The 15,024-nt window shown below is 43.6% G+C and overlaps 1 protein-coding gene across 5 annotated transcripts in view; it reads right to left on the reverse strand.

Annotated features, from left to right (window-relative positions):
• Window positions 1-540: 540 nt before the first annotated feature.
• Window positions 541-15,024, reverse strand: part of NDRG1 (N-myc downstream regulated 1) — a 117,256-nt gene continuing 102,772 nt past the window's right edge. For all 5 annotated transcript variants that reach the window (XM_053248648.1, XM_053248647.1, XM_053248649.1 and 2 more), the window contains 7 exons: window positions 13,826-13,929; window positions 13,069-13,125; window positions 10,350-10,401; window positions 8,783-8,830; window positions 5,818-5,853; window positions 4,124-4,175; window positions 541-2,297 (listed from right to left, as the gene is read on the reverse strand). In XM_053248648.1, coding sequence (XP_053104623.1) covers window positions 2,032-2,297; window positions 4,124-4,175; window positions 5,818-5,853; window positions 8,783-8,830; window positions 10,350-10,401; window positions 13,069-13,125; window positions 13,826-13,929 — 615 coding nt within the window. In that variant the 3' untranslated portion in view covers window positions 541-2,031. The remainder of the gene's footprint in view (window positions 2,298-4,123; window positions 4,176-5,817; window positions 5,854-8,782; window positions 8,831-10,349; window positions 10,402-13,068; window positions 13,126-13,825; window positions 13,930-15,024) is intronic.

Below are 15,024 nucleotides of genomic sequence, written 5' to 3' on the forward strand. Positions count from 1 at the left end.
AGGCAACCATGTGCCAATTTAAAATTACACAATTTGGGAGTTTGGGGCAAATTCTGATTTCTTGCACCATGACTAGTACACAACCATAGAACTAGTGCTAAACAGAAACCAATTCAGACAACACTCCAAGGGGCCCTTTAAACACATGGGGAGGAGTGTGGGTACAGTCTAATTGGTTATGAACATATGAAGCTTTTTATGCAGAGTCAGTTCATGGGTCCAGGTAGCTCAATATTGTCTATGCAGATGAAAGAAAAAACAGGAAGCACCCAGCCAAAAAAGCAAAATGAGACACAAAATCTCAAGGTGCTATGAAGCATTTATTTGAGCCCAAAGCATTTCAGCCACAAAAGGCTCTCTTCAGGGGCAGCAATTTATAGTGTTCCAAAGATAATTCTACAAGTAATATTTTGCCTTCTCAAACATCAGTTGTGGCAGGTTGACTGAACTGAGAGGGGTATGCCCATTTTAAAGAACAAAGACCTGTATTTCCCCCAAAGATTGTCAACATGCTCAGAAGACAGAACAGATGCAAACCACTGCAAAGTTACAAATTTATTTTTTCTTTGAAATAAATACAAATAATTCATTAATAAACTTTCCCCAAATAGACAAGTCCAACCTCTCAATTACAATCTTCTGTTCCTCCCTACAAACCACCCGGGAAACTCAAGTTGTCAATTTTTTTTTAAAAAAAAGGTGATTAACCTACATTAGAGTTCAGTTCTCTTGAACTACCAAAGATATTCAGGCATTGAGATACGATGCTTTAAATCCTCAATATCTGAAAATCATTAGCTATATTAAGAATTGTGATGTAGCAAATAGATAAAAAGCCAGCGGCCAAAAAACCCCCTGTAAAAGTTACATTCCTATCGATGCTGGAAATCTGTTGGGTTGCCCACTGCTTCCCAAAATATGGCTCAGCATACATCAGGAGGATAGCTTTAAGTTGCAGAATCAATGTGTGCCTTTACATTTATAGTCATTTATATCTTCAGCCTAGTTTTGCATCTCTTTCCCTCAAACATTGGGGAACGTGCTTATCCCATACCAGGCCTAATCATGAATTATTAGGGCCTGATCCGCATGGTAGTTGAATATACAGTACATTTCCACCTTCTAAGACAATTTTCTGCTGGATTTGGTTAGAGAACCCTGTATGTGCACAATTGCCAAAAACACTTTCGGCCAGCAGAGACCAGAGAAGACAACTTGCAGAGAAACTGAGAGGCCACATCCGCCACTCCTCCTTGCCAGCCAGGCACAATCACCCTGAGTGGTACAACTCTGAAAAGTCACTTTGCGACCTCCAAATGCCCAATGAGATGCAAGACCGAAGACTGAATGCTAGTATACTTTTTATAGCGATTTGAACTTTGCCTTTACTTGGTTAAGCAATAGAAGTTCTAGAAGGGGGAACACTGCAACTAAGCTTCAGACATCAAATTGAGGCGTAAAGATTTCGTTTACGTGAAAGTTGCATTAGGTCCCCTATTTAAATCACATATTAACATAAGAAAACCGGCCTTAAACACTACTCAAAAGGCCAAAATGCACAATACCATTTGATTATTTAAATATGTACAGTTTTGAGTAATTCCAGCTTCAACATGAGGCTGCAACTTTTTAAAAAGCCTCCCATCATGCATTGCTTTACCCAAAGCAAATCTCACTCAAATGGGGCATGTTTTAATAAAGTGTCAAAAGAGGCAGGAGGCAGAATATTTACTTCAAATATTTTCTCAGCAAGACTCTCAGTAGGTTTAAGTTTCAATCTTGGCGCTCACAAATGCTGTTAGCTTTACTACTGGACAAGTTTCAAAGAATCTAAGATTAATTGGATAAAAGAATAGCAGCAATCTCTGCTAGGAAAACAGAGCAATCGAGATGTTTGGTTTATTGGTCCCTGTCGAATGCTGGTGGGGAAGAGAGTGATGTGTTACAGTAAACACTTCAGGTTAAATATCAAATATTGTGATACACAGTGGGTGCCTGTTGGATCTCAATTCCAATTCAAACCCTTTTCATTTAACAGGAAACCTCCATGGATTTGGGACTCGGTTGCTCAGCATTGTTTGAGGAGTTAGGAGTGAGCTCAATGTGGGTGTCTGTGTGAGCACGATTCCGGGAGGCATCACCGGTATGGGTCCGACTTCTGACCCCCTCGCCGGTGTGGGATCGGCTCCGGGCAGCTTCACCAGTGTGGGTCCTGCTCCGGACTCCTTCAAGGGATGCGGTACTGGAACCGGATGCTGTGCGGGATCTCATTAGCCTGGTCATACTTGCAGAAGGCACTACAAAGAAAGTCTACATGTTAGGAAGCTGCTAATTCCTGCAGACCTGATTGTTTTCCCAATTCAAATTATGCAGATCAACGATCATCATATGCTACACGGAAGACAGAATGTACAGATAACGGAAGTGTTCAGAAGTTATGGTCAAGAGAAAGATTGGAAAACTCAGAGTGGTGGCTGAATCAAATGGCCCATCACCAAGATGCACTGCTTTCATCAATCTAACTGCCACCTGGCCCCGCTTTTCCAAGAATGGCACCTTCTGGCCACCATTTCAACCAGGCTGTAGCAGAAGGCAAGGCCAGGTCATAAGGCCTCACCCTCCAGCCTCAGAGGCAAGATACCTCTGAAAACCAGTTGCAGGGGAGCAGCAGCATGAGAGAGGGCACACCTTCGTCTCTTCCCTGTGGGCTTCCCAGAGGCATCTGGTGGGCCACTGCGGGATGTTTGGCTAGATGGACTTGGGCCTGAGCCAGCCAGATTGTTCTTAAGGCCTTCCACTAGTCTGAAGGATGCTTTATCTAAGTCTATGGATTCCCCAGGGTTTACTATACGTGTTTGTGCTGTATTGTGGCATGGCCACTTTTCTTAAACTATATTTCAAGGCCTCTGTGCCTAAAAGACGAGATACAAGTCTTGCAAATAATCCATCTGAAATAGAGCAGGCGAAGAACTGTGGATGGTAGGCCAAGATGCAGGGACCTGAAGGCAGGTGGCAAGAGGTAGAGGCAATGCAAATCTGAGGAAAAGGCAAACATCCTTAATGCTTAACAGAAAGGCCCGTGGCAAGTAGTGGGCAGATGAGGGAGCTTTGCAAAACAGAAGTCAGAGGTGGCATGGGACTGGGTTACGTCTAGCTAGTTAGCCAGTGGCGCCTGGCTGCTCACCATGGTGGAAGAAGGCAGAGAACACTTTTAGGAATCAGTAAAGTCTCCCATCGCAGTCTGGCCTCCCACACAGCCAATCTGCCCCACACCTCACCCCCACTGCCAATGTGCATGCATAGCAGCCATTTGTGGGATCAGTATGGCAAAAGCTTGCTGTTTTGCTGTGCTGATGGGATGAGGTGAGAGGAAAACGGGTCCTGTAGGATAATGGGCAGTGGTGGGAGGTTTTACCGATCCTTAAAGGTATCCTCTGCCTTCAACACCCCACCACACCCTCAGCTCCAGCAAGCACTGGCCACCACTGCAGTTAGGGTTCAATATTGCTTCAGAAACCTGGTCTAGGAAGCAAAATGGTCAACGTTTTGTTCCACTTTGTGGAGGATTCTTCATGCCCTGGAGTTTCCAAGCATCTGGGACAAGCAGGGCCTCCCATTTCTTCAACAAAGAGGCAGAAGCCCTCTCCCCCACATCAGTCCACTAGTTCCAAGGATGCTCAGCCTTGACACAGCCATAAGAACAACCCTGCTGGATCAGGCCCAAAGCCCATCTATTCCAGCATCCAGTTTCCTACAGTGGTGCACCAAATGCCTCTGAGACACTCACAGGCAGGGAGATGAGGTCTTGCCCCCTCTCCTGCTGTTGCTCCCCTGTAACTGGTATTTAGCAGCATCTTGCCTCTGAGGCTGGAGGTGGCCTATAGCCACCAGACTAGTAGCCATGGATAGATCTGTCCTGCATGAATTTGACTAAGCCCCTTTTAAAGCCATCCCAGCTGGTGGCCACCACCTCTTCCCAAGCCCATGGTTTCCATCCATTCCTGTGCATGTCACATTCTAACCACAATTCTGGAACAAAAAAATATCAAGCCTCTATTGCAGCTCCAGCAGTGTGGCACCTAACCACAGCATATGGCTAGTTTGTGTCAAAATATATACTCACTGTATCCCATTCCCTGTATAAAGTATTTGAAAGCTTCAGCAAGCTTTGCAGGCTGTAAAAGAAAATAGTGTTGAATTAATTGCATGTAGTAACTTGTAAATGGGAGGCAACATTCTATTCCTCCCTCTTGTCAGCAATATCTGCTACATCAGTAACTCCCGATGACCAAGCCCTTGACTGCTGAAGGGTCTGGGGCTGGCATCTATGGCACCCAAAAGGTTATACGTGATAGCACCCCTCCCCAGCCTAGATCGGTGTTGCCTGCACACTAGTGGATAAAATGGGACAATGCATGAATGCCACCCTGAGCTCTCTTAGGAGGAGAAGTCTGTGACTAGAGGGGTTACTTTAAAACCTGTGTGCCTTGGGGAAGAGGCTGAAGCTTAAGCTATGGAGCTCATGCCTTCAGCTCCAAAAGTGACCACCAATGGCTTTAAACAAGTTTGCTGTTTTATTAGAGGGGTATTTTTTTGTTTTTTTAAAAGATTGTAATCCACCGCGAGCGCCTTGGCACAATAGTACATAAATGCGGTAAATCCAAATTAGAAATAGTGAGCAACATCCCAACTAGGTTAGTCATGACTAAGCATCGATGAAATCAGTAAGGCACAACTAACTCAGTCTCAATTTCAACTGTATTTATTCATGACTAGCTAATCTGGATGTTGCTCAGGAATATATTACATAGCCAGAAGATTCACAGTAGCTTGATGGTACAATTTGAATGAACTAAGTGATTTGGGCTATGGGGAGTTTAGACCCCACTATTTTTGTGCACTAGGAGGATTCTACCAAGAGAGACTCTGATCTCCCACACAGTGTCTTTTCCAGCTGTACACAGACAGCCAAGCTTAATATATGTTCTCATCTTATCCCAGAGAAGACAGGGATGAATATAGAGGAGAGCTGGTCTTGTGGTAGCAAGCATGACTTGTCCCCTTAACTAAGCAGGGTCCACCCTGGTTGCACATGAATGGGAGACTAGAATTGTGAGCTGTGTAAGATATTCCCCTTAGGGGATGCAGCCTCACTGGGAAGAGCAGAGGGTTCCAAGTTCCCTCCCTGGCATATCTGAAATGATTCCTGCCTGCAACCTTGGAAAAGCCACTGCCAGTCTGTGAAGACAATACTGAGCTAGATAGATCAATGGTCTGATATGTATAGATAGTTAGATCAATGGTTGTATATGTATATGTATATGGCAGCTTCCTATGTTCCTGTACAGTAGCAGTAAGCCATGCTTGTCTGAAAACACCATCTTCTGTTCTCTGCTATGCTGTGTCCTGAAACAGGCTAGCAGAGAACAGAAGACAGTAATATTTTCAGATAAGCATGGATTGCTGCTACTATGAAACAAGATACTAATAGGCTCTACTAATAGCAATTTTAATTGAGCAATCTACCACAGTTTAGGGTCTGTGGGCTGCACTACCCTAGAGAAAAGTGCACTGCAATTAAGTTGATCATCTGCGGGGGCTGCTATGATGTCATTTTAGAGATGGGCATTTTAGGAGTACAAATAGATGTTGGCAGCTTGTAACAGGGATTTTAAGAAAGCCATCACTGCAGGGCTGGAAGTATGTAGGTCCAACCTAGTAACAGTAGGCATTATCACTTGAATACAGTATTCTTGAAGGACAGCGAGAGGAGCTAACTGGAGTCTCCACAGTGAGTTCTCTCTACTCAGATCTTACCTGGGAAACCTGAGGAAGACCACCACAGTCTGCCATCTGCAAAAAGGTAAATGAGTTTGCTTTAAAATTAAGGGACCTTGTGGTAGTTTTATTTTGTACACATCTACAGTTTACTCACAAGCAAGATATTTTGCTAAAAGGCAGTGTGTGACTGGCCAGCAGCACAGACTGCTGTTTACATCTTTGTCTCGAGACGTGTGACAGCAGGTCACACAGTCGTAAACTCCGTTTCTGGATTGACTACAGCAAATACAAATATAAATATTCAACGTATTCATAATATTCATGCAGTGAGACAGAAGCCTGCTTCCAGTGGTTTTTTTCATTCATTCATTGATTTGATTTGATTTGATTTGATTTGATTTGAATACTGCCCTTCCAAAATGGCTCAGGGCGGTTTACAGCATGATAAAAACAATTAAAACAAATTAACAATTAAAACCAAACTGTTAAAACACAATAAAACCAATCAAGCAGCTAAAAGCCCTGGAAATCAGGGCAACAATTTAAAACAATGTAAAACAGTTAATCATTTAAAACCCTGGAAGGCCAGACCAAACAGATAGGTTTTAAGGGCTCTCCTGAAGAACAGCAACTGACAGCCTCAGTTAAGGTGTCAACTGAGAAAGGCACATCTGCATGCCAAGGCAGCATCAAGAGGAAAAGGATCAGAAGTGTAACGGCATCCGCCTGCACCCTGCAGACTGCAAATGCCTCCAACAGGAATGAGCCAGTTTGTTGTTTTTTTAAAGATGACCTACACAGCTAGAACAGTGTTTTACTGTACTACTGATATCCTAGTGTCCTCTCATGGATTAGTTACAAGCATGTTATGCTTCCAGGATAGCAGAAGGATTTAACATTAACCCTTAACCTCAGTGGGGCGGGGTGTGTGTGTGTGTGTGTCATCTCCCGGCTGCAGGTGACCAATGGACTTGAACCACATGAAGAACAAGCAACCATCCCCACAAAGACTAGGAGGTCAGAGCCTGTGCACATGACTGGCTTGCTCGTGGCAGCTGTTGGCGTCTTGCACACCATTGCTTAACCCCCGCTTTCCCCCATGAACTTCATAAATCCTTGTAAGCAAGTCAGCGGTGTGTGCCAACCTGCTCCCAGCAGTAACCAAGATGCACTGTCAGATTATTTTTATTTATTTACTTACTTACACAGTCAGACAGGTGTTATTGACTGGTTTGTTTTATCCAGACATCATCATCATCATCATCAATTTGATTTCTATACTGCCCTTCCAAAAATGGCTCAGGGCAGTTTACACAGAGAAATACCAAATAAATAAGATGGATCCCTGTCCCCAAAGGGCTCACAATCTAAAAAGAAACATGAGATAGACACCAGCAAGAGTCACTGGAGGTACTGTGCTGGGGGTGGATAGGGCCAGTTACTCTCCCCCTGCTCAGTAAAGAGAATCACCATGGTAAAAGGTGCCTCTTTGCCAAGTTAGCAGATTAAAGTTTCTGACAAAGAGATCATTTAATTTTTTTGTTTTCTTTTGCTGCAGACTGGATGTTCACCGACTCCCACACCTGGATATATACACAAGTATTGTAAGGAGCCAGTTACACTTCTCTATATAAGAAGGTTTGGTATCCCACATCATACAGGACAGAGCTTGGCATTTAACCTGAAAGTAGTGTTCCGGGAATTTTCCATTCACGAAACATTTGGGTTTTGTAGCTTAACAAAATTCCCCAGAGACTACTAAATTATATTAAAGTAACTACAGCAACAAGAGCATGCAAGTGCCCTTTCCTTTGGCTAAACATGTTATTGCCACACAAAATGAAATTCAGCAATTTTTGTCTAAAATCCCAATGTGTTATTCTCCTTGGTTAAAACCAGAAGAGTTTTGTAAACCGCCCTGAGCCATTTTGGAAGGGCGGTATATAAAATAAATAAATAAATAAATAAATAAATAAATAAATAAATAAATAAATAAGAGGGAAGTATCTGCTAAAGATCAGCAATTAGCAGTTCCTTAACATAATAAGTATATTTTGTTTTCCCCTCCTCGGGAGTTTCCAGCTGTGGCACACAAGTATGTCAACAAAAAGTCAAGATTCGATACATGAAGAAAACGAAGGCACTGAGGCACTATGACTAGAGGTGCAAGGGTGTAAATTCAGCTCCTGAAGAAGCAGCCATGCTGATCATCTCCCATGTCAGACTTTCCATCTAACTAAATAGCTTAAAAAAAAATTAAACCATCTATACCAGGGGTTCTCAAACTCGGGCCCCCAGTTGATGTTGGATTCAGCTCCCATCACCCTCAGTAACAGGGGCCAAAGGGGATGAGAACAGGATGAGAATCTACAACATCTGGTGACCCACGTTTGAGAACCCCTGATCTATACGCTAGCAGAGAGGTGGGCAAACCTGGCCTTCCAGCTTTTGTTGAACTATAACTCCCATCTTCACCAGCCACAATAAATTGTGGAGTTTGCCCACTCCTGTTCTAGCATAAAGGGCCTTGGCAGTGTAACGGCAAGCCACAGAACGTTGACATGAGTGAGATGTCAAATCACTGGAAGACCTCCATAAACACTGAAGGAGTTAACAGATTTTTGCTTAATTAGGCTGAGTGCAAATGTGCCTTCTCATTAGCTCAGGGGCAAAGATGGTAGGAGAGGAACTGTTGCACTTTGCTATACGACCTTCTGAAATCAACCCTTGCCAGGATTAAAGCCCATTATGGAATGAGTTTCTAAATGGAGCATTGGTGGCATTATCTCCTGACCTCTAACAATGCTTAGAGTCCTAATGAGTACGTCAAAATATAGGTCAGCAGCTCTGCATATTGTGGAGTGAGGGGAGGAGGGGAACCAGGATCAGCTGCACCACTTGAAGTCCCTGCATTAGCACTTGTCAGTGTTTGCTAGCTCAGGGGAAAAAGGTTCATTTCTTTAGCTTTTATAAAGATTCTTTCTGACAATTCTTCTCTTACCTTTAGGAGCGTGGTCTTTGTTGGGTCAAGTTTAGCATTGCAGTCAACCTGTTTGGAAGACGAGAAGGTGAGCGACCCCTTTACATTTAAGCCAAACACTTGTCTTCAGCTCTGCTGCAGCTCTGATTTCAACATCAGAGGACTTCCTGTGTTTCTTTTTCTTTTTCAAAGAGTATTCACACATGGTGCACAGTGCTTTCCAATACTGAGAGGATAGATTGTGCTCTAACCAAACTCCTAAGGGCTGTTTTATGCGGTATTCTCTCCAACCTGACGGTTTCTTCCCAATGCAAAACACACACAGGGAAAAGCCAGTGTGGCTCAGGGGATCTGATCTGTGCCTAGGGGGAAGTAGCTACACAATCATGAAGCTTACGAGGTGGCCTTAAGCAAGGTTAGGCTGAGACACACGACTATAGCACAGGGCTGATTTTGAGGTTAAGTGGAGAAAGACCACAGCCCTATTCTGTACACTCATACATGTTTTGTGGGAATGACTGTGCCTGTATTCATTTTAAAAGTGAACCTGGGTACAGCACCCCCCACCCCAATGCATGGTACAGATAGGAAGTGTACTGCTGTACCTGCATTCAACACATGTAAATAACTGTACCTGTGTACAGTGTAAACTTGTACAAGTGCTGGAAATATGTAGGAATAGGGCTCATGTATGTGGTTGCAGGTTTCTTGGAAGAAGACTGAAATAAATTTAGAGTAGCTTCCACCAAAAGGTTAATGTGTGCCAATAACTGGAGATCAGGATTATGAACTGTTACAGACATGGGGCCACAGGAAGTCACCTTGGACAGAGTCAGACCATTTGCCCATCTAGCTCAGTATTGTCTACACTGACTGGCAGCGGCATCTCCAGGCGGGAGTCTCCCTCAGCCCTATCTTGGAGATGCCAGGGAAGTAATTTGGAACCTTCCGCATGCAAACATGCAGATGCTCTTCTCAGAGCAGCCTCATCCCCTAAAGGGAATATCTCACATGTCTCCCATTCATATGCAAACCAGGGTGGACCCTGCTTAGCTTAGCAAAGGGGACAATTCATGCTTGCTACCACAAGACCAGCTCTCCTCCCATTAGACCAACTCTAAGCCATAGGGGTAAGTGGCTATTTTGAAGAGAACACAACAACAGCAACTTGACAATAGTGACAAGGGCCTCCAACTGGTCAAGTTTTTAAATACCATGTTTTCCATTTCTTTCTCTTGAGTTATATCAATTCTCTAATTCTGTCCCAGTGTGAAGCTATAGACAAGAATACAGGAATATGAACTGTACACCATGCATTACCATTAGCCATTCAAAAGCTAGCAGAATATTGGGTTTGAAATAGGGTTCAAAAATAATCAGGCCAGCCTTTGCTTCCCCATCTGCACACCTGGGCCAGTGGGCTACGTTGCATGGTTGTGGAGGACAGGGCAGTAAAGCACTCTGGACATTAAGTGCTATACAAAGATTAAGCACCACAACACAAGCAGAAGTACAACCGAGCAAACTATTTCCAGCATTGGATTAGTGTGAGCCGAAGATGGAACTAGACATTTCGGACTGTACATACCACAGCATCAACTGCAGGAGAGCTGTCTCCAACCACTAAGAGTGCAGGGCACCTAAAAGGAAAGCATTAAAATAGCAGTCAGTTCTGTAATTAACATTTGATTTTTTTAAGGAAGTTGTTAACAAGTCACTGAAGGCTTTAGGTTGTCCGTTCAACAACCCAGAGCTAAACTGGCAGTGTTACAGAGAAATGGAACTGCCTGCTTACTGTGTTTTGAGCCATTAGGATTGTTTTATTAATTTACAGTTGCCTTACAAGCACTAGGTTGCCATACACAGTGACATACTAGTATCCAGACCAGTGGTTCCCAACCAGGGTTCCTGCAGATATTGAGGAACTACAACTCCCACATCCCCAGCTACAATTTACCAGCCTAGATGACTTTAGAAAGAGACATTCATGGAGGATGCCTCTGAATACCAGTTGCAGGGGAACAGTTAGAGAGGGCAGTTCGACCACATGTCTCACTTCTGGGCTTTCCAAAAGCATCTGGTGACTACTGTGGGGAGCAGGATGCTGGACTCAATGGGCTTTTGGTATGTTCCAACAAGACATTTATGTTCTTGCCTCTTGGCTGTTGTATAAAAGCTGTAAATTATCTAATAGTTTCACATATGCGGGCAGGTTAACCATCACCAAGGAGAGAGAGAGAGAGAGAGAGTGTGTGTGTGTGTGTGTGTGTGCGCACACACACACACACACACACACTCTCTCACACCCCTTTCCAAAGCATCATGAACAGATTAGCCCTGTTATGGGCAGCAGCTGATAGGCCGTTCCAGACCCAATTTCTTGTGGTACAGATTAGGCCTCTGCAAACAGGCAAGTATTTGATTCAGATTCAGTATTCAGAGGATGTGCTACTTGATTCACTATTCAGATTGCCCCCTCTGTTTTTTGTATTTGGATCTGCATATTCATCCATGGGATATAATGGAGAAAAGCACTAAAATGCCCATGATATCTTCACTTCTTTGTAGAATGGGATCAAAACAGGGATGCTAGCCCATTAAATGGAACTGAAGCCCATCATTTTTCAAGACTGAAAGGAAACAGAGGGCAGAGCAAAGTCACTGGCCAGCTGTGTGTGTCCATTTCACTCTCAGCCCCTCTGCATATTCTCATTCCCTCTCTTTGTCACTTTTAACAAAGTATATTATTTGCCAAAAGAAAATGGAAAAAAAAGCCTCCAAATATGTTTTGACCCAACAGAGATATTTGAGCCCCAACTATTCAGTTGTGTGTTCAGTGAGTTATTTGGACTGAATATCACCAAATCTGAAGAGCCAAACAAATATCCGCACAACCCTAGCACAAATGACTTCCCAAAGAGCAGACATATGACTCGGCCATCGGCAGAAATTAGCTCTCCGAATGGTGACTAACAACCATATCCACTGTAAAGTGTACATCAAAGAAGCAGTTAGACAAGGCAGCTATGCTGAATAAGTGCACAAGCACTAAGGCCCTCTACAGTGATCCCCAGTAGAGCCATTTATGTACGGATGGAATAAGAAGAGACAGACATTTCAAACAAGGAAGGTCATGGGCCTTTAATTCCTCCCAACAGAATGGTTAGCTAAGATTTTATTTTTGGTATCTACATTTCACACACACACACACACACACACACACACACACACACACACACAAACACCCTTTTCCATTTACTTAGCTGTTTATGACTAAGAGAATTTGGTTTTTCAGATTAAATGTTTCTGGGCCGTTTTTATGCCAAGAAATTGGTTATCAAGAAGCCACATCCATTGCTGAGTCTCAGAACTGGGACAGCTCAAGAATAAGCCAGTTACTGCCCATTTCTAAGCAGTTGAGCCCCGTAAGCTTCAGCTTGTTGAGTCACCAGAGGTAAGAGACTAAGATCTACCCACCATCACCTTTCATAAATGAGCTTAGTAAGCAGTTTGGTACCACTTCATCACATTTACGGTTCCAGATAATAGTATTTTTAGGGCCGTGGAGGAAGTGGCTGAGTTGGCAGGGGAAGAAGGAGAGACTGCTAAGGTACCACAAGTAGGGCAGGGCATGAAGTCACAAGGAGTCCTTTGCAGATGATGCTCTAATTATGAGCCTGACATTTCTGTCTATCAAAGTAGGACACTGTGACCTTTGGCTCCATCCATTCAGGTTCTTGCTATCTGTCCAAATGGCTGGTGGCTACAATTCCCAAGAGTTATAGGGCTAATTCTGACACACCAGCTTTACCACCACAGATTCACTTTTTAACATTACATGTGAATATTTACATGGGGACTTTGCCCAGTTTGCCTGGGCAAAACTGCAAGTGGAATCCCAGACACAATGTAAGGATTCAATTCAGGAAAACACATGCAGACAGAAGACTCATGTGGATACATGTATATGCAGGATCCCACTGCTAGTAAAAGCCACAAGAATCAATGCTTGAGCTTCGATACTTAATCATCCCTATTCGACATTTGCTAATTCAGTTAGTTAGCAATCCATTTGAAGTGCAGTATTCATATGTACTTACTTTGAATAGCTGCTTATTGACTGAAGCAGTCATGCTGGTATTAAGTGCTGTTACTTATATAATTCATCTCTTAGCAGACAGACGGGCTTGCATCAAAAAGCGCATTGCAACATTTTCATGATTTCCTAAGACTTTGTTACTTGTGCCAGAAGGAACCAGAAAAGACACATGCTCTCCCTCCCCACACAGAAAATGACCAATACTTACTGTAGGGTAACAACTTGTGATCCAGGTGCAGGACGCTCAATGTCTAGATCTCTTCGGCTGCAAAATGGAGACAAGCAAGCATGAGGGCTTTAGACAGTTCCTATGCAGTTGCCTTGAAAAGGCAACTAAAACTGGCAAAAACGTGACCCATATGCAATCCCCAAAGTGCCTGCATAGGCCATGGATGCTTGTCAGTTTTAAGCTCTAGCTTTCATTCATGTTTCTGGCCTTCAAGGTTGCCGAAAACAAGGCCAGTGTTTGAGACGCTCAGATACTGCAAGGCAGATAAAGTCACCGCAAACATCCTTTTAAAACCCAGGCTCTCCCTGCCTCCCACTCTCTTTCAAGGGAAGAGGACAAGACTCGATTTTGGGGGCAATAGTCAACAAAAAACCTGACTGCTGGAAGCAATTCTGAAGCCAGGTATAAGCCTTCAGCTTTCAGTTCTTTTGAAAGAGTGACATGCAGGGATGGCCTTCCATGAGGGTGAGATTGTAGCCTCAATCACAGATGCTAGGAGCACTTTGCCAGCATGGCCTGAAAATGCTGAGGACCCATTCACAGTTGGGGCCATCATAGTGTCCTTGACATCAGGCAGCATAACGTCTTGGACCACCCCCAGTAGATACCAAAATGGCAAGTCTGTTTGGAATAATCCAAAATTTAGCACTGAACTGAACTACTATCTGGAAGACCTCCTGAGGTCTAAATGGGTGCCAAGGACATACTCTTAAGGAGGGGCCCAATAGTGGTTTACCTGTTGTAGGAGTTGACAAAAAGATGCAGATTGTTTTGATTCATATCATTCATGATGTGCTGGCGATACGTTTGGATCAAATCCTGGTTGTTGTGAATCTCATCCTGCATTTTCAAAGTGCTCTGATAAATATCACTAATAAACTAGAAATGCATACCATCTGATGACACCCAGTGCTGGGTTCTCTTAATAGGGGCTTTTACACACAGCAGGCTTCACCGCAAGTTTACTGGGAGGCTTTACTGCAATCTCAAAGTTGTCCCCCAAAGCTGACGCAAATAGTGGATTTTTTTACCCCAGATATAAATCTAGCGTGGGGCTAAACTCTAGTTTGCAGTGAAATACCCAAATCGTGTGTGAACTGCTCCCCGATAATTCACAGAGACTTCAGGGTAGATCTGGCATATATGTGAACACACACTCTCCATTCCGGAGGAGAGGCAGGTTAAAGGGCTATAAAAGCCTCATATGAAAAACTTCCAGGCAGTATACTGTTTACGTTAGAAGACTTTTTCAATACCAATACTCCCCATATATATGCCTAATCTCCAATCCTACACCTCTTGTGTGGTTTTACAAAGAGGAAATCCCTCCCAAGACTGTTACACAACTAAGAATTTACTTGACTGTAGGAATATCAAATATGGAGCTCTGTTTCGGAAAGGCAAACAAACTACACAATGAAATATTTTAGCAATGTTCAGTAAATACTTCTTGTAGTACCAGTTGTGTACTACACAACTATACTTCTTGTAGTACCAGGAGGTCTTCCTGTGTACCAGTTATGGGGGAGTAACAGCAAGAGAGAGGGCATGCCCTCAACTCCTGTCTGTGGCTTCCAGCGGCATCTGGTGGGCCACTGTGCGAAACAGGATGCTGGACTAGATGGGTCTTGGGCCTGATCCAGCAGGGCTGTTCTTATGTAGGCAGGACTATTGAAATATCATCTGAATTCACACCCACACTCCCACTCGGGCTACACAAATGACTTGATTTTAATTCTAAGTGTAATGCATATTGCTGAATTCCAACATGAGAATTCACCAGATTGAAACGGCAAGCTGGGCCCTGCCGCTGCTCTTAGAAGCAGTATCTTTATGAGCTGAGCAAGAGAGATGTAATTCAACTGAACAGTGTAAGAAACCCTAAAGTAGTATGATCAGTTACGCATGACCATGAGGCACTGAATCCAAGGCATG

The sequence above is a fragment of the Hemicordylus capensis genome, chromosome 4, assembly GCF_027244095.1.
Source record: "Hemicordylus capensis ecotype Gifberg chromosome 4, rHemCap1.1.pri, whole genome shotgun sequence".
Taxonomy (NCBI): Eukaryota; Metazoa; Chordata; class Lepidosauria; order Squamata; family Cordylidae; genus Hemicordylus; species Hemicordylus capensis.